The 20411-nt window shown below is 34.8% G+C and overlaps 1 protein-coding gene across 2 annotated transcripts in view; it reads left to right on the top strand.

The window, feature by feature from the left end:
* Positions 1 to 16828, top strand: part of LOC149066982 (uncharacterized) — an 88790-nt gene extending 71962 nt beyond the window's left edge. The window contains exons 10-20 of one of the 2 annotated variants that reach the window (XM_089253031.1): positions 2357 to 2828; positions 5531 to 5617; positions 6426 to 6499; positions 6947 to 7103; positions 8170 to 8284; positions 8411 to 8486; positions 11415 to 11523; positions 11904 to 12020; positions 12394 to 12546; positions 15937 to 16512; positions 16687 to 16828. In XM_089253031.1, coding sequence (XP_089109157.1) covers positions 2357 to 2828; positions 5531 to 5617; positions 6426 to 6499; positions 6947 to 7103; positions 8170 to 8284; positions 8411 to 8486; positions 11415 to 11523; positions 11904 to 12020; positions 12394 to 12546; positions 15937 to 16508 — 1932 coding nt within the window. In that variant the 3' untranslated portion in view covers positions 16509 to 16512; positions 16687 to 16828. The remainder of the gene's footprint in view (positions 1 to 2356; positions 2829 to 5530; positions 5618 to 6425; positions 6500 to 6946; positions 7104 to 8169; positions 8285 to 8410; positions 8487 to 11414; positions 11524 to 11903; positions 12021 to 12393; positions 12547 to 15936; positions 16513 to 16686) is intronic. The other variant, XM_089253030.1, reaches the window with a different exon arrangement.
* The last annotated feature ends 3583 nt before the right edge of the window (positions 16829 to 20411 follow it).

The raw sequence follows: 20411 nt of genomic DNA, 5'->3' as shown, positions 1-20411 counted from the left end.
TTGATTTCTGATATTTATTTTGCCATCTTTTGATAAAACAAATTTAGTGTTACAATCAAATAAGCCCATTATCCGCAAGACCACATCAATTCTCCTGCATCTTTTGGAAGATATATTGTGAAAATTTGTTTTGCCATTTGTCATAAAAAGTGCATCTTCAATTAAAAGTATCAAATATGATTCAGTTGAAAACCAAAAATCTGATACAGGTTTAATGGTTGGTAGGTCTTCAGAAAGAATGGTTTTGCTTTTGAAAGATTGACAAAAAGTAAAGTTTTATGTGAGAAAATTTTGCATTGCTACTTGTAATTACATAACCCAAAAGTTACCTATTGATCACAAGGTATTCATTAATGCTGAAGTGACTGACATCGATTTAGTAAATAAATCTCCATTTTCTAAAGCGTGTTTTTTTTGTGAAAATATATTCATCAGTTATCTTAAGAGCAATTGAAATCTCACGTGAATATGAGGCCTACAATATTATCCAGTCTGAATTTTGCCATCCACAGCATGAAAAAATTCTAGATAAAATTCTCAAAGAATGAACTGACATTCAATGGAAATAGATAGGTGAACTCAAAGGTAATGATGGTGCATTAAAATGCAAGAGAGTGTCAAGCTTGATGCTCTACTCGTCCTAACAATTCCTCACAGCAATGCCCAATGTGAGAGAATTTTTTGTTATGTAACAAAGGCAAACACTAAATTTAGGTCAACCATGTCAAAAGAAACATTGGAAAAAAGTCTATTGATAATGAAATCTAGCCAACAACCACCATGTTTTAAACAAAAGTTTGACCGTGATTTTTTGAATAGAGCTAGAACTTCCACAACAAATGCATTGCATAAAAATTAGTCCCATTTGTAAATAGCTTGTATATAGTTTTGTTTTTGTGTTGGTTTTTAAAATGTAGATTTTCAATGATAGCAAGACCGTAGTTGGGGAGGGGCAAAATGGGAGAAAATTCCTAAAGGGGGAATGGTGGCCAAACCTATTGTTCTATCACCTTTGTCATCGCCCCCCCCCCCTGAACGAAATTTCTAAATTTCTGGCAAGGGGCTTGAATGATACTACTTTAGAAATGTGATTGTGATGGAGCATCAAAATTAACATGAAAGGTAAAATAATACATTCATCATACTAAACGTAATAGAGTTCTAGAATAAATATTTTATACCCATGAATAGTTCAAACATGCAAAAGTGCATAGTTTACTACAATAAGTTGCACATTGGCATTTCGCTACTTTGAGAACAAAAAATGTCCTGTAATCTACATGAGTAAATTTTATTTCCCCGTTAATGAAATCTTGAGAAATTTGAGGAAAGTGTTTGTGACTTTCAGAGAAAATGTTGCTTCTACTAAATGTTGCATATCCATGCAGTCTGTTTACCTTATAAAAATATACACATATTTTGCTAATTTTACATTTAAATCTTCTTTATTCTGACTTCACAGCATGAAAAAATTATTTCTTGTACTCCGCGGATTATGCACAGTAAATTACAGTATGCTTGTGGGATTTTTGTAAGAAAATTGTCTTTTGTGTTTTCAAGGTTGCCGGGTCTGATGTAGTCAATATTCATTATTTCGTTCCATTAGGGTTGCTGTAGCTATAAGTCTTGAGGAATTATGGGTAGTATGAAAAGTAGCCAAATTTGTCATACAGAATTCACCAACTTTGTGTGTACCCTGATTTCGGAAATCTTGCTGCCATTGCCACCATCTATACCATAGTTTCCCAAACTTTTTGTTCCATCACCCCCCCCCCCTTCTATCCTTCCCCCCCCCCCAACTCAAGCAAACCTATAGGATCCATGTTATACTCATAGCTTCTATCCCCCCCCCCGGACCTTGCCATCCCCCACCAAGGGGTGATATTGCCCACTTTGGGGAAACACTGATCTATACCTACAGAAATATTGGGTATGAGCCTACGCTATATTTCCAATAATTTTACACCCATGTACTTGGGGAGGAAGAGAAAAAGTATCTTCTAAATCAGTAATACTGCTCCTCTTCTAAATCAGTAATACTGCTCGGAATGTTTTATTCTCACAGTTCCCTGCATCTTGAGCCATTCCATAAGATATTACAGTATTAATATTATATTGTATCTATAGCTTGTCTACTCCTTTCCACACCCCTACTCCTTGTTCCAGCACCCACCAGATATTGACATCGCTCAGTTAGAAAAAGACTGCGCTAAATCTTTTAAACTGTTTTGGGGATCACAATTTATTTGTTTACATTCTTCTATCATGCAAGGATATAATTTCAATAGTTTCATGCATGTCATGTCATTATTATATGAATTGTTTAAATGTGAGCTCCAAATATTTTTTATTGCAGATCAAGTCATTAAGTAGAAAAAATCCCAGCAAGCATTTGATGCTCAAATTTTCCACGGAACAGTCCCATCACGACAAACGAGCCAGATGCAGATCCAGTAAATCCATGTTTCCACGCAGCAGAACTATCAACAAGAGGAAATCAAAATTAAGAAGTGAAAAACTCTCCAACAAAAGTTTGTGCTCTAGAACTTCTAGGCGTAGCGGCTTTGCGAATGATGGTGTAAATAACAACAACAACCAGGGGAAGTCTTTTGAAATCTCTCAGAGGTCCAGGCTTTCTTCAGAATGTTCTGAGCTGCCAACTTCCTCCTCAGAAGACCCAAAATTTCTTCGAATTGTGAAGAACAGTTCTGGAAAACGGAAACTCTCAAAATCCAAAGAATCCAAAATGAATAACGAGGGAATGACTGAAGTAAATGGCGTGAAAAACAAACAGAAATTGGCAGATGAAGCTTTCGGAAATCGCTCAGGTAATATTGGGAATAATGAATAAATCTTATTGATTGGCCTTTATTAAAAAAAGAAATGCTTTTCAATGTTGTGCTTCACATCACATTAAATCAGATTTGGGTTTTTAACATGAAAGCATCAAAAACAGGTTTAAACCTTCAAAAACTTAAATGCATGCTTTTGAATAATGTTTGGTATACAGGGTGTCCCTAAACTCATGGGCCAAATTTTAAGGGAAGGTAAAATACACATAAAGGAACATATTTTTTTTGTAGCAATGTGGGGTCGGAAATGAGAAGTGTTGAGGAAATAAAAAAGCTTTTTATTTACATTAATAATTACTGTAAGTGCTTAAATGTGCAACCGCCAACATTGATACAGGCTTGGCAGCATAGGCGGAGATAGACTTGAAAGTCTGGGGGCCATGATGATGTCAATTCATATATATGCAAATACATTAGATCAGTCGGCTTCCCCTTTGACGCTGGGAGGGGCATTGCCCCCGTATTTCCACCCATGCCTGGCAGTTGTACCGTTATCGTACACTCTCGGTTCAATTTTTGGTTTTCCTAACAATAATTAGTTTACAGACGACTGTAAGAAAATTACACATGCAATTTTTCTACTTGAAAAGACATTTATTATCAGTTTAATTCTAAAGTTACAGACGATTAAATTTAACATACGACTCTCATTTCAATAATTCAACACATAAAATTATGCTTCGGAACTTATTAATCCAACATTTTACATAAAATAAATGTCTCACTAACCGACAACAGTCAGAAAATCATCCTTCATCCCGCACTACAAAATTGTGATATAGGAGATCTGGTATTCCATATATTAATACCACCTTTTCGTGTCTATTGACATGGTCAATCATGCCAACTAGCAACGCCATCTTAAAGCATGGACCCAACCGGGCACAGCCTGGGGGCCTCAAGAGAAGGTCGATATCAACTATCTTGCATCTGGCTTGAGTATTTTTTTAGCATGACACCAATATCTCACGATAGCATTAGCATCAGGTATATAATCTCATTAAATTATAGTGTATCATTTGTTAAGCAATTATTATTATATAAGATTTTAGTATGATCAGTTACCACTGAAGCATCAATGAAGTTTTGTAGAGAGGCAAAATCTTGATTGGAAACAAAATTACTACTCTTTTAATTAGTCTTCATCTTGACATAAGCATAAATCTAGTATAGTACTCTGATGATGATATTGGTCTATACTTTCTGGTTCCAGCAGTTGGGTACATCGTTTGGAGATGGGAAAAAGAAAGTTTCTATCAGAATTCTACCATGTCCATGGAATTTATTAAATGTTTTTTGTATTTTTGTGATATCTGATGATGTAATTTGATGTTAATCCTATCGTGAGAATGTGGGATCATAAATAGTGTATAAAAAAGCTATTGTGATGTAAATCAGTTGCTATCAACTTTAAAATGGGAGATAGGAGCTATGATCAAGGTTCAATCCAGATGTATGCCAGAGAATTATGGATTCAATGCCTTAGTGCATAAAATTCATGATCAGTACCAAAGATTGCCATAGTGCAATGTATTCTTACATTAAATGCATGCATTTTCTATACTGTTGACTCTTTTATTCGGATGTTCTAATCATTTGAAACAAAAATGAAAAAACTATTTTGAAATTTTAGGATTCATTTGATTTACTTTACGCTTTATTTAATTATTTATGTTTACAATCGATTTGCTCTAGAAGAGAACCTCTTAAAAGACAGAAATGCAAATCACTACTAGAGATGGGACGAATATTCTGCTGCTATTTGGTATTTGGCCTATTCAGCCCTTTTGCCGAATATTCAGTTTGGCTAAATAATGCTCAGGTATTTGGCTGAATATAAATCTAATCACAACAAACTAATTTTAAAATATTATATTAATTGACATTTTTCGCATAAATTAAAAAACTTTTGGTGATTATATTTTATTGTGTGGTGCATATCCCTTTCTGTGGAAGAGGTTATGTCAGGGTGAATTTCTTGGATAAGTAAAGCATAAAACTGAAAATAGAACTCTACTGCAATTACACAAGTTCAGTAACTGAAGGATGTACTCAGACATGAAACGTATTGAGCTACTGAAAGAGGCTAAAGGGGCAAAGAACATCTAAAAGGGATAAATAAGAAAATAAGTCTTAAATTTTATGATGCATTACATTTTCTTGATTGTAAAATTGTGATAAGTGTTGAGAAAAATAAATTGATTCTGTAAGATGACTGTTGAACAAGTAATATTAAAATATAATATTTCATCGTTTTTGATTGTCGGTATCGTGGCAATAAGAACCTTTCAATTACCAGTTTTTTTAATATTTATATAAATAATAAATTGCATAATTAAAATTCATTATCAATCATTTGAAATTATAAATATTATTTTCAATTGAAAACAATTTTATTTATAATTGTGATGAATTTTAAGAAAATTGATATTTGGCTGCCGAATATTCTGTATTTGGCCAAAACATTAGCCGACTATTCGGTCAAATCACTATTCATCCCATCCCTACTATGAAATTGAGCTTTTCAACTTGAGCATTTCATAAACTGGGCTTACAAGTTTGGTGATGTTGTAATTTTTTTAAACTAACGTTTGTGTGTGTTTTTTGTGTATATTTAAAATACTTCTGGAATTTATCATACAAATTAACCTATTTGTTTGCTGGTTTAATCGTTACAGCATCATCCATGGTTGGAAAGTTACCAAAAAAAAGGAAGTCTGAACATCCGCAGAGGTACATGCCCTCGAAACAAGTTCGCTTAACTGGTGAGTTCTTTCCCCCCCCCCCCCACTCCTATGTCCAGTGAGAGCTCTCAAAACAATTTTTTTGTTTTTCAATTGCATAATCAAAATGATTCTGCAGTGACATTTTATCATTGTTTTGATTATAATCGTGATACCTTTCTACCTACTTAGTCAGAACAGCACCAGGTATTTGCATGACAGTTGTGTAATTTTTTCAACAAACCATCAGCTTTGCAAATCTAGGGTTCAAAATCTCAGCTGGGCAAGGTTGCCTTTGTCTTGCCCATTTGAAATCTGCTTTGAAGGCTCCAGTTTCAAATGAGCCCATCGAAATGCTTGAAATTACAGTGGTATGACAAAAAAAAAAAAAAAAGAGTATGTAAGCGGTGCAATGGTTCAGTTTATTTTCATATTATTAGTTCTTGTCCTGCCTCATCAACAATTTAATTTATGTCATGGTTGTTTGAAAAGTAAATTGTATCGCATTTCATGTTGGAGAGAGAGAAATCATGAGAACACAATTTTTTCTTTAGATCGGTCATTTGGTTAACATAATGTGCTTTCCAAATCTATTTGGTTTATAGTTAGAAATAATTAAAACATCACAGTGTACCTGATCAGAAGGACCATCTTGAGATCATTATCTGTCCTGAAAGTACCAGCCTACATATTTACATTACTTCTTACCAAAAACTTTCCTCACGTTAAGATGACCCTGCCAATCAATCGATTAAATTAGTATGGAAATTTTAGTTTCAAGAAAGTATGTTTTTTGTGAATTTCATTTCACTTTTTTTTTCAGTGTCAATTATTATTTATTTATTTTTAGAAACGATTGTCACAAAGCAGCTGAGAAACAGGATTCTGTTTGAGTCTTCAGCGTTTGGTGAAAATGACTCAAAAGTAAGTTCTCCTCTCCTGTTATTATGGACTGTGGAACTCTTATTTCAAAATAAATTATGCACTGAGAGTAGCCAAAGAAAAAAAGCTATTCAATGTATTTTTTTGTGTTCAGAGATAAGACTTGTTGTATGATGGAATTCTCCTGATGTAACCCCACGAAAAATTTCATGTTTTTTTTAAATTCAAATTAATCAACTTTTTTTAGCACAATGGCTAATTTATGAAAGCATAAATTTTTATTGTGTTTTAAAAAGCAAAGAAGATGAAAAATGGTTCAGCAATCAACAGAATAGGGGTTAAGATTATTTAGTAAGGAATTGTTTCCTCCTTGATCGACCAAGGGTCTTAGTGAAACAGTAAAATAAATTAAGCGAGAAATAAGCATTTAAATATTGCATGAACCCATACAATTTGGCATCCTTATTGAGAGCGTGTTATTTTTATTAGCAGTATGATTTCCCGGAAGAGCTTTCTGATGCCTTGAGGAAATGTCACTTGAGTGAAGCCAATGATTCTTGCTCCAGAAAGAGCTTCGAGAGCCACCGTTCGTTGTCATCAGCAGCAGAAAAAAGAAGAAACAAGTCTATTGGTGATTTTTCTGAAGGTAAGGTGCAACATTGGCTTATGTTTTTCTTTCATTCCAAAGTTTAAAATACAGAAAATACATAAAAAAATTTATTATTAAAAGAATCAACGTTGTATTTTTTTTCATATTCCATGTGCAGTAAAATTCACATCCCCATATTTACTACAGTGCACACCACTTAATCTGATCACATCGGAATTCTGGGTTTCTGATAATAATAACTAATGGATAATCATATCTGAAACCTAACCCTGGTGATAAGTCTGATGTCTGTATGTCCTGTTTGGTCAAACGTAATGTATGAAAACGGGACAACTCAGTTTTTCTTTTCCACATAACAGATTTCAAAATGTGAAATCTTTTTTTTTTTTCAATTGTTCTAAAACAGGACTTTTTCCCCGTTTAAGCTAAAGCCCTTTTTCTTTTATTCAGAAATTATGAGGAGTTAGAAAGGAACTTTCTAATGTGTATCACAAATTCCGATACTTTTTATATCTAGTGATTCTCTTGTGAAAGACGATCTTCTGGCCGAGGAGTTGTGAATGTGATCAGTAGAAAGAAATTGACCATGAATTCGATTGAAAGAGACTCTTTTTACCTTATACAGGGAAATTATCATGCTTTGACTACAGAAAAAAAATTGCAGAAGTGCTACACGTACATGGATCATTATTAGAGCCAGATTAGGACATTGTGAACCTGAGCACATAGATTTTTGTGAACAAGGGAATGCCCTATGGCCCCCTACATGGTCTTGTAGATTGATAATGATAATTTATAAAGAAAAAATAATTCTGGTTCAACATTAGCTTCAAAATATGCAAAACAAAAAACTTTAGAAAAAAAAAAATTGATAGCAAACCAAAAGTCCTGATAACAGTAAACTAATTTTTCTTCATGTTAAGATATTGGTCTGTCAGATATTTAGTAAAAATGATAACAACACCAAAATGATAATATTATCTATGATTCTAATAAGCGTTGCCTACTGTTTGTGCTTTTGTCTTTACTGTGAAAGTGATCATTGAGTTTACCTGATGATAGGCATGATACTTTTGTTCACATTGGCATATTTTCCATGAAGGTGGTCCCCGTTTGAAGATGTCTCTGGAGCACCTGGTTGAAAACAAGAGGATTCTAGCCATGGAAGATGGATTGTTTTATGCTGGTTCCATTAGGGAAATACAGAGTCCCGAAACGTAAGTTTACCCATGCAATTTTTGAAAAATGAAAAAAATAAAAACAATAAAACTTCTCTTATGAATTAAGTCACTTTCTAAATTTAGCTGAGACTTGAATGACATTATTTTGATCATTTTCAACAGTTATGCTATTTCACTTGATGGTCAACGTGGCAATAAAAGGCACATGTTCTCTCAAGAAGAGATGTTGCTGCAAACGGTAATTCATTGATTTTAAATTTCTATGTTTTTCATGTGATTCTGATTCAGCAGTGTTTTTCCCTGAAAACTATTTCGCTGTTACATACCACTCAGTAATTTTAATTGAATGCCCAGCTAGGATTTCATTGTTGAATTTAAAAACTGATACGCATGAATTTTTATCATTCACAATTTGCTGAAAATGTGGAGTTATTTCTATTTACCATCTGAGAACAAAACAGACTCTGGGAAAAGCACTGTTCAGGAAAATCCCTATTTAATGATGAAATTAAGTGGTCTGAACCAGACATGTCCAACCTTTTTCTGTCTTCTGAGCCACTTTGGCAGATGAAGAACTGTTCTGGGCTACATCTAGAGAAGAAGAAACTGTTTTGACCACATTCAAAGCAGGATTATTTGGTTTAAACCAAGTGGTTTTTTTCAAAAAATCAAATAAAAGTGGCCTATATATGATTTTTTCCTTGAAAAATATCATATTGGTTCACTATTAGCCAAAATTTTTTATTTTTACCACATTTTATATTCTTGGGGTACATTTTGATGGTACATCTTTAAATGGCATGAGATGGTTTCTTTCAAAAAGTCTCATAAAAGTGGCCTGAATATATTTTTTTTTTCATATGATGTATCTTAGTTATTTAAAGTTATATACAGAAGCCAAAATTTCTCATTCTTACCACATTTTCTAACCTTTAGCTACATTCTAATGCTCTATATATCTTTAGCAAATTCATGAATAAGGATTGCATCACACATTTAAATATATAGGGGTTTATTATCTCAGAGGGTTTCTTTTCCCTTCACAAAGAAGGAACAGTAGTGACACCATCATGCTAGGGGCACACACACACACACAGGTGGTCTTATAATCCAATAAAGACACCAGTTGTCCCTAAAGGACAAAGACTAGTGTACTAGTAGTCACATTACTTCACAGAAATTTTCATTTTCTTTCCCATGGGAAGTAACACATCTCCTGTATATCTCCCAGTCTTAATATTCAATAGTTATTTTTTTTATATACTTTCACTGTTAGGCCCAGTTAATCAGGGTTCTACTATATAGTAGTAGTAACAGATTTAGGAAAAGTAATCAGCTATATACAGGGCGATTATAATTAAAGTGTTGGTTCCAAAACTATGTAATAAGTACTGGTCAGAATGACTTGAAAATTTGCATGGATACTCCTGAAGCAATGGAAGTTTCTTTCGCAAAAGAAAAAAGTGCAAGTGGTGCAAAATGTGCAAGTAGATGATGCTGTACTTGACCAGCAGTATAATCTATTTTGTGCAACCACATCACTTCTGCACTTCCACAGCATCAGTGTGTGTGGATAGAACAACTTCTATCAAGATGCACATTGCAATACCAGCAAAGCAGCTGCTGAAGACCCATTTTGACAATAACAAGATGGCACAACACCTGGTCGGATGTCAGTTCACTTGACCTTAACCCTTGCAACTTCTGTCTGGCTGTGGGGGATACCTCAAAATGTTATGAAGAGTGGTCGGTTCACAAACTTTGGTGAATTGCAAGCTTCAGCGCATCCCCTATATGTTAGAAGTTCCTCAGGAATATTAATTTGGGGGCGCGTTTGGTTTAATGAAGGTGAATTGCAAGTGCATCCACATCATGACCATGGCATATTCTGATCTGTTGTTGAACAAGAATTTTTGTGCTTTCACCTCATAGCCAGAACATTGTGGACAACATTTTATTTAACATTTCTTGAGTAAGTTATAGTTATTTGTTTCATTACTTTTTTTTTTTGGTGATGTTCCATGAATTATGAAATCGTGTAATGCTATAATTAAGTTATCATTTTGCCATGACTGGCTATCGTTTCCATTCTGCAAGCAAATTTCCCACGTGTTGGATGATGTCATTAATTTTACATTTTTAAGTATCTCCCCCCCCCCCCCTTTTACTTAATAAAATTCTATTTCTTCGGGAATATTCATGTCAATTTTCAAGTCATTCTTACAATCATTCTTTTTTTTACAGTGTTTTGAAATCAGAACCTTAGTTATAATCACCTTGTATATCGTAAATCATCGTTAATTTATCTGCATTATTTATGCTTCATTAAATACATTATGTTCACCTAATTTTTATAGCAGTTTTTGCAAAATAGCTTCCTAATTAAACATACTGAAAGTAACTGGAGAAAAAGCACCTTTATATTATATGATTAATTGTAACATTTAAAGATTTTTCAAACAAAGTAATCCATTGAGTTAAGCAAAAATAATTAAATTGCAAAAGTTGGTTTTTGTAAAAATTTAAGAAATATTTATTGATTAATTAATATGGAAATAGTGTTAATTACATTAATAAATAATTTTATTTTAATTAATTATTAAAAGTTTGAATTATTTTTCAGAAATTTTAGTTTTTAATGTTATTATTATCTAAAACAAAAAACCTGGTTCAAACCAAAAAAACCAGGTTTTTTTACCAACCCTGATTCAAAGTATGAACGATAGAACAATTTGAAGCTAAACATACCATTTCAAGTGGGGAAAAGAACTAGTCAAGAGCTCTTTCTACTTAGAAACAAAAGACACTTGAAATCTATCAAAAAAATTTTTAACTACTGCTAAAGTGTTTAGTTCTAGTTGATTCTCGATAGGTTTAATATACATTGGCTGACAAAAAGCTTCACGCTAGTCATCAAACTACCGTATAACATTGTAATAACATTGGGACCATGTAAAAATTTGAACTTATGAACAGACATTTGATCCATCAGAATTGGACTAATTGGGAATTAATTGGTTTGAAATTCTAAGAAACCTTGATGATGTCACTTCAATTAATAAATCGCATGCCCACCTTACCAGGGTAACCCAGTATTTCTGTATTGGTCATAAAAATGTATGAAGGGATCCAAGTCATTTTTCTTCTTCTGTTGTTACATATTTAGATTCTTGAAGTGAAGCCAGCTACCCTTTCTGATCTACCAGAGGGTACTAGAGTTTGTGCTTACTGGAGTCATCAGTATCGCTGCCTCTATCCTGGTACTGTGATGAAAGGTAAGAGATTTCTCAATTACTACTTATTTAAAGAGTGTTTCATTGTTTATTTTAAACTCATGAATCCGCTTAAGGAAAAAAAAACTTAAAATGATTGTAGTTCAGGTATATAAGTAGTGGCGTAAATTGAGTAATCTGAGTATGTTAAATTTAACTTGCTAATTATAAATAATGCTTTTTCAAAACATCATGAATGCAACGTAACTCAAATTTGTGATATTTCTTTGCTTAAAGAAAGGAGAGAAGAATGACATTTTCTTCATAGAACGGTGCATACCGAAAGTTTCTTTAGCTATGATTATTTTCATTTGTTGCCAAGTAGCAAATATTATATTTTTACATGATACGGATGAGCTAATGTGTAAATTTTATCCTTCCAGCACCAACACCAAGTGCAGACTGGTCAGAGCCACGTGTATTTGTTGAGTTTGACGACGGGGACTCTGCTCAAATAGCTATGAAAAACATCCGCTTCTTGCCGCCAGACATTATTTTGAGTACGTTGATATAATTACTGTTATGAAACTCTTTTTTTTTAAGTCAACTGAAATTTGAAAATGAATAGTTATACCTATGATTTGAAAGGATGGAGGAATACGTGTTGGTTCAATAGAAGAAATATCGTTTGTGTGTACAATTTAGTTTTTTTCCTTTTAGAAATTTCCAAGATTTTGCTATCAAATTCTTGAACTTGATTTTATTAAAGGCATGTGAATAAAATGTTTCTTGCTAAAGCTACTTCACTGATTCTCTGGTGTGACGGGATGTAAAAAGTATTAGTTAATCAAAATATCCTATGAGATTAATGCATATTTAATAAATTAATTATAATTTCATATGACTAATTGTTTCATTTGCTTTTCAATTTAGTGACTGACGAGGACAAAGCAAATCATTCAGAAATCCCATCTTTCATGACTTCTAGGAACGATTTATCTGTGGAATCGAAGAAAAGCAGCAACAGGAAAAGAAGGAAAGTGAGCAACAAAGAGTTGCGAAAGCATTCTAGGACAAGTAAAAATGGTAATTTATTTTACTATGATAATTTTAATGGTAATTAAATGTCATAATGGGGATGCCACTATTGCTGCTAGGATTTTTTTTTCCTGTGGGGACTTGACCAGTAAGATAGAATGCAACCCAAAAGTTTAGAAACAACACCAATTTTAGGTTTTAAGTTATTCGATGTAAATTGTGAGGCTTTACAAATTTTGTGCAAGGATACTGTAGCAAATGAATACCATAACAAAAACAAAATGGAAATCTTGAATATTTAGTACATTATAGCAAAAATAATAAAAATGCATGTCACAAAAGTTTAGGCACTAATTTGAAATACTCCTTTTGTAAAAATCATTCAAATAATTTTAGTAACGTATGTCATTGCCATTGCTTTTTATAACATCAAATACACAATTTTTTATCGGAAGTACAAGATTTTTTAGCAATTCTGGGCAAATAAAAAAACTATGCTTTTTCTCAATTGCATTTTGCAGTACTGAAACTGAAAAATATTCTTTTAAGTTGTCATAGCCGACTTGTTAAAGGCTACCACATTTTCTATGGGTTTGAGGTCCAGACTGAAGGCTGGCCAATCCAGAACCGAGACGTTTTTAGTTGTGAATCACTTTTTCAGCATGATCCTGCTGAAAATTCCAGCTTGAAACACCTAATATTTCTCCAAAATGGTAATAAATGGCTTTCAAGTGTTTTTTAGTATGTTTCTGAAATCTGACTGCCATTTAAGAATGCGAATGACATCTATCCACCATAACCAAATGCCTACCATCACAGAACTTCCACCTTGCTGCATACTGAATAAAGTTCTTGGACTCTCTTTTTTCCACAGCATTTATAAATTCCACTTCTTTTCATTGCTGAACAGTATATGTAGCCATTCGGCTGAATACGACATATGGTCTCGAGTTCTGTCCAATTGCACTTGCTTATAGTGACGTTTCAAGAAGGGCACACAGGAGCAAAATGATACAGAAATCATTTTGCTCTTTTGCAAAAAAACAGACTCTATAAATTTATCTAGGAACAGTTTCTTTCAAAATATCCAATTCTGTTCTATGTTTTGTTTCACTAGCAGAGTGATTTTGTTGTCTTCTTCATATTTTGCTGTGGTCATGTAAACTAGTCACTCTGGCCTTCTAGATCTTGATTTCGGTTTTTAATGCTCACACAACCTAGCACTCTATAAATGCTTCATTTAGATTGATTTAATTCAATAGAATTTGAGATACAGATTTACCTTGTGACCTCAGTATCCACATCCTCAATAAGTCCTTATTCAAGAACTGAGTGGATTTTGGCATGATGATTGAAAACATTCCACGTTCTCTGTATCAGCAATGAGAAATGCCTCTTTTTGAAGTAAATCAATGTGACATATCAGAATTTGCACAAATTTGATTCTGTGGCTATACCCATGAGGCACCAAAAATTAGATTTTAGTTTTTATGAAACCTTAACCTCATAAAATTCTAGAATACATGATTTCTGATCTTGGATAAAATTATTAACAAAATCCTTCTTTTTTTTTTAATTTTTTCATTTAAGATCATATCATGTTCTTAAACTTTTTTGTCACACTGTATGTTTAATCACATGCAACTATTACCTCCTGAAAATTCCTCAAAGTGGGGAAAACTATTTTATAGAATTCTTCTCTCTTCCTACTGCCTAGGACAGGGATTTTTTCAGTAGGCGGGCCAGATATGCAATATTGATACCACTCGCTGGCCAAAAATGTGTATATGTAGGGTGACTGTATGTTACGGGACATCTGTCCTGTAATAATACTGTTTGTATATTACGGGACATCCCTGCAACTTTGGCCATCTTTTGTAAAAGTGTCTTGTTTTTTTCCTGTATTCTAAATAAAGCTTATGTGAATTTTTATTCTTTACTGAAATAAGAATTGAGATTATTTTCATAACTTATAAATTGATGATTATGAGTGAATATAATAATTAATTATAGTCATAGAAACGTATTCATCTCTCACATTAATCAAACTGAATGTTTTTTGTGAATTATGTTATGATCTGTTGCATTTGCAATAGCACTTCATTTTCAAACTTTGGTGATTTTTCAGTGATGAATGGCCACTTTTAGGGCGATGTGCTGTATTTATCCAACTTTCTTGATCTTTATCAAGGAAATATTATCAGGGTCGCAACTAGGGGGAGCAGGCTGGTCTTGGACCCTGGGCGCTGGACGGAAGGGGGCGCTGAATGCACCCTTTAACTGTTTCTTCTACATTCCATGTGGGCACCAAAATGTGTGCTTGCCCCGGCTGAAAAAGTATCTAGTTGCAGCCCTTAATATATCGTAGAAGTCTGTTATAATGACAGCTCACAATCACTGGAAAAATTGTTGTTATACTGGACTTCTCATTATAAGCGAATGTATTTTGTAACATTAGCTCTGACAATCATCTGCATATCATTGTTATATTGAAATTGCCGTTACAAGCCATACTTATTATAATGGACTTTTACTGTATATCCTGTTGTGTGTATTGATAATTTTCTGCCAAATCGCTGAATGGAACCCTTTGAACCTTCTTTTTTTGAGCAGAGCCGTCTTAAGAGCATTGTGGGCATCCAGGCCAAGTAAGGTTCTGAGGCCCTACCTGGCAAATTTGCCTGCTTACTCTTGAAAATTTCAACCAAATCTCATTTTTGTGATGCCCAGGTGGGCCCATTCGTTAAGACTGCAAAGCTTTTAAGTAAATCTTAACCCTTCTAACCCATTGGAATGATTTGACTCCCTGAGATCATATCATCAAATCATTTGACACCTCGAGGTCATCATGTAATTTTTGGCATATAAATCATATGACGTCCTCAGGGCATCATGTGTATGTATATGTCCCTAATTATGCTGCTAGAGGATTTAAATCAGATTACTCCGTCAACTCTAAGGATATTCAAATATGACATCATTGGGCTAAGTCATCTAGGCTTACAGTCTGCATGGAAGTTGTGCACCCCTTGCCTTGGATAATGCAGATTTTTTTCCCCTTTCCTATTATTCATCTTTTTTGTTCTACCATGTCAATTTTTATGGACATGAGCATAGGCGCACACTGAATTTTCTCAGGGGAGGGGGGGGGGTTAAATTTTTTTCTTCTTCTCAGAGGGGTTTAGTTTTTAGTTTTTTTCTACTAAATAACACTATAATCTTGGCTTGGGGGGGGGTTTAGAACCCCAAACCCCCTTCCCCCTTGTGTACGCCAATGGGCATCCGTGTTGATTAGACAAGGACTTGCAGTTGAAGCGGATTTGAGCTGTTTGAAGCAGTTTTGCCTTACTGATTGCATTTTCGGCAGGTGAGCCTCACCTGCCAATGTCATCTTTTTTTTTAAATTTAATTTAATTTGTTTTTCACTTTATATTTCAGACAAAGATGAAGATTCAGGAATGGAAATGCATAAAGGCTTTGTCAAGATGGAGCTTTCGGAAAGTGCTAATGAGAATGGTCTAGAGCGAGGGATGAATGAGGAAGATGGATCCCTAGACTGCAAAGATAACGCAACCACTGCCATGAAAACCTTTAAGAAAACGATCAGGCACCAGGTGAAGAGAAAGCAGGATGGCAAAGGGAAGCTGAAAGATGGGGTGGGCTCGTCTTCCGAAAAGAAAAAGCACAAGAAATACAAGGGGCACAAACACCACCATCATCACAGGCACCATCATCACCGCCGTAAACACTGCCATCACCATCGTCACTGCAAGAAGCACAGGCATCATAAGAGGGCTAGCAATATAGACAATATCATAAACGTGGTCATTCCATCCACTGGCATTCCACTTGGCGATTTGATTACGAGCAAGCCGACGAGAAGTTCAGTCAAGGAAGCAGAGACCCAATGCGTAGGACATTCCAGAAACGACAAACTACCTCAGATCATGACGCAGTCTGCCGCTGACCAGAATGGCTTTATCCAGTGTAAAAAAGAAGGTTCCAGGTGAAACGGTAAGTTTTTTGACTGTTCCTCTCGCTCTCTATGACTTCACGCTCCATGTAGTTTTGAATTCAGTTCAGTTTGATCCCCTTTTCCCATTTAATTAGAATTATTACATTGTTTGTAAATGTTTGTAACCCTCTTTCATTAGCGTATATAAACTAATCCCTTTCTTTCTGTTGCAGGAGCCAATCTGAGAGAGATAGCCGCAGGAGTACCTGTGTCATTTGTGACCAACACATTCAAGTTCTGTTCATTGAGAAGCAAGATTGTCACCTATCCCCTCCCTTTTGTACAGTTCTAAGTGAAACAAAAAAAAAAAGAAAAGTGCACAGTTTTTCCCGAATGTGTTCAAGAATATCTTCCATGAGACATTTTTATTTATTTTTTACTTTCGAAATCAAAGAAAGGTGTCCCCCGCAGATAATTCTCTTTCGAACAGACTGGGAAAAAAAGAGAACCCATAAACGATGCTACGTATTTGTTAGCACCACTCTCACTCGTACTGTTGTAAATATTTGTATACTATGAGCCAAATTTTTTTAATGCCGAAATTCACGTTTCATCTCGTAATCGATACCACGCTTTCAGTCAAGACAAGTTGATCTGCGTATTTCAGTGTTTTATTCCCCTCCCTCCCCCTTGTACTTATCCTTAAGATATTCTATATTGTTTTATATATTTAAATATATAAATGAATAAATAAATATATATATATATTACTATGTACAGTTAAAGAGCAAAAAAAAAGATCATATCAGATAATTCTTTTTTCGTCGTTTGTTGTAACCGTTACAACACGCAGTAACTGGATGTGTTCATTTTATGTTCTGTAAGCTTTATACATGTAAAATAAAGAAGTAAACACATTCCTTTCTCATAAGTAGTTCATTAAACTTTTGCTGCATTTTTTTTATAAAGGGTTTGACAAATTCCATTACGCTCAGAGGTGCATTTATGGTTTTGCTGCCATTTATGGGCTGCACAAATTTTCCTGCCCTTCAACCATTCTCTCTACTCTAATTTTCTTCACTATTTTTTCCTTGAACTCATCACCCTGTGCTATAACTCGCTTGCTCCCAACTCCTGCAAGTACACATGTCTCTAAGTGTCACTTTTTTGTTATTCCAATGCTTACACACTCTCTCTAAGTCATTCTTTTAGTCATTTACATGCGTGCACACAAGCTGTGGGTTACTCATTTGATTGCTCAATGACATGGTTCCTTGCTTTATAGGTCACTCTTTTGATAATTTACATGTTTACACATGCTCTAGGTCATTCTTTTGGTCATTCACAGGCTTGCACGCGCTCTAGGTTACTCATTGACTCCTGATCCCTTACTCTGTAAGTCACTGTTTTGTCCATTCACATGCTCCAAGTCACTCTTTTGCCCATTCATGTACTTGCAGTTTCTCTATAGTCACTCTCTTGGTCACTCATTGACCTTGTTCCTTACTGTCTCGGCAACAGGGCGGGCTGTCTTAAGAGCATCAAGGACCCCCCACCCCGGGCTGTGATATTTTTGAGGCCCTACCTGGCTAGAAATACTTGTCCGTAGCCAATTTAAACACTAGCTATCATAAATTTTATAACTGGATCCAGGGTTCCCAGCGACCTGGAAAGTCAGGGAATCGGAAAACGGTCAGGGAAAATGTTAAATATTTGTCAAAAGTCCGGGAAAATTCTAAATACTTAGGAGAAGTCAGGGAAAATCTGAAGGGGAAATAGAAAAAAAATCAAAGAGGATAAATCTACATTCAACCTTCACTTTTTCCATGGAAGATTATTTTTCAGATCGCCAGGGAGGGAAAAAAAAAATCCTTATCAGCATTTTCCTCCAGATCCCCTACTGAGAGAAATGCCTTATCAGTTGAAGGGTGGGATTTTACATACTGGAAAACAATGTTGGCCAAGGAACAATCTGCCCTCTAAGTAAATAGATGAAGGGATCTAAAGAGGAGAGACTCCTTTCCATTGTTGAAAACAAAGCCAATATTAGCTCTTAACTACTTTTCTATTCCTTCTGAAAAAACATTTTATCCTCTTGCTTTTTTTTCCTGCGTGTGGGTAGAGAACCTTTAAACTTTATATTTTATGTTGAAGAATGATTTGAATTCAATTATCTCAGTGTGAGATTTCCAAGGAAACTGGTATTGTGTGCAAGATCATATACACAATTTGATTTTGTAAGGGGGAGGGGGTGGTAGCAAAATATTAACATTCTGTCTGTAATGTGCTTTTCAATGGTATATTACCGCGAAATGATATACAGTGGCCCCCCTCCCTGTATTTGCGGTTTTTTCCTTCATTAGAATTTTTTTCAGCAATTGTCATTAACGTGTTTTGTTTACAAAATTTGAGTTGTGTGTTTAGGATGGCTCATTTGTCTACTGATAATGCTCTAAAAAGACAAAAAAAAAAAGTGAAAACTTTACAAGAAAAATTGGATATATTGGCTATGTTTGGCAAAAGTAAGTCAATTGTTGCTGTGACTCGTCATTACGAAATGAATGAATCTACAGTCAGTGAGATATATTAAGAAAAAGGAATCTAAAATTTGATCAGCCGTGGCTGTAGCTGCATCTGTGGCAGCAAAAACTGCATCGCCTACGGAATCTATGTGTTTCTCATACCGAAAATGCAGGGTTTTTTTTTGTGCAAGACTGCTACAAAGAAGGTAGTCCAATAGATTGTAATGTTATAATGGAAAAAGTGGCAAGATTAATTTGCTTTTCTATAAAGGGGAGGGCTAGTGGAACGTCTTACTTCATCAAAATTTTATGCAAGTAAAAGTTGATTTCATAGGTTTAAGAAATGATTTGGAGTACGCAATGTAAAAATCACTGGCGATCAAGCTGTTGCCGACCAGGAGGCAGCTAGCAAATTTTCAAAGACTCTGCCGAAAATTATTGAAGAGAAGGGATATTCACCTCAGCAGGTGTTTAACGCTAACGTACTGCACCATTTTAGAAGAAAATGCTGCATAGAACATTTATCACTCAAGAAGAAAAGCGAGCCCCTGGTTTTAAGGCAAGTTAAGGTAGACTTACTATGTTGTTTGTGCAAATGTGTGTGGATACATGGTAAGGCCCACCATCATTTTCAAATCTACGAATTCGTGAGCATTAAAGGGAAAGGATAAGTCAAAGCTTCCACATAGTATTTTGGATGAACAATAGAAAAGCTTGTGGCTACGAAAACACTTTTCCTGGATTGGTTTAAACTTTGTTCCATTCCAAAAGTCAGGAAGTACCTTGAGAGTGAAGACATGCCATTCAAAGTTCTTTTGATACTGAATAAAACTCTTGGACACCCAGATGTCAAGGAGTTCAAAGCTGATGGTGTGGAAGTCTGTTTTATGTCTCCTAATACAACATCTATCATTCAGCCCCCTTGATCAGAGGGTAATGCGAGCATTCAAGGCTCACTATACATGTCACTCAATGAAGATGATTGTGCATGCAATAGAAGAAGATGCAAATGCAGAAAATATCTTGAAAGTACGGAAAGAATTACACTATCTCTAATGCCATTGCTGTCATCACTAGAACAATGGCAGCTCTTAAGAGAAAAACAGTTAACTCGGGTTGGATTGACCTTTGTTCACAATTGGAGACAACCATTTTTACAGAGCCAACTGAAGAAATTATAAAAGACATTGTCACGTTAGCGAAATGGGTGGGTGGAGAAGGGTTGAATGATATGGATATAGAAAAGAAATCGAACAGCTAAATTAATAGCAATTCAGAGGCATTAGCCGAGGAGGAATTAATGCAGCCGATTGCTCATGAAACAAGCGGTACCAGACGAAGATCAAAATAAAGAAGTAGAAGACAAGTTCACCATGAGTAACGTAGCAGAAGAGCTTCACAAGTTCAAATCAGCAATAGATTATTTTCACGATATA

This window comes from Pholcus phalangioides, unplaced genomic scaffold, assembly GCF_987345545.1.
Source record: "Pholcus phalangioides strain wild (caught in Gottingen) unplaced genomic scaffold, Ppha-v1.0 ptg000031l_1, whole genome shotgun sequence".
Classification (NCBI taxonomy): domain Eukaryota; kingdom Metazoa; phylum Arthropoda; class Arachnida; order Araneae; family Pholcidae; genus Pholcus; species Pholcus phalangioides.
Note: the sequence above shows the minus strand (reverse complement) of the source record. Positions and strands in the feature narration are given on the sequence as shown.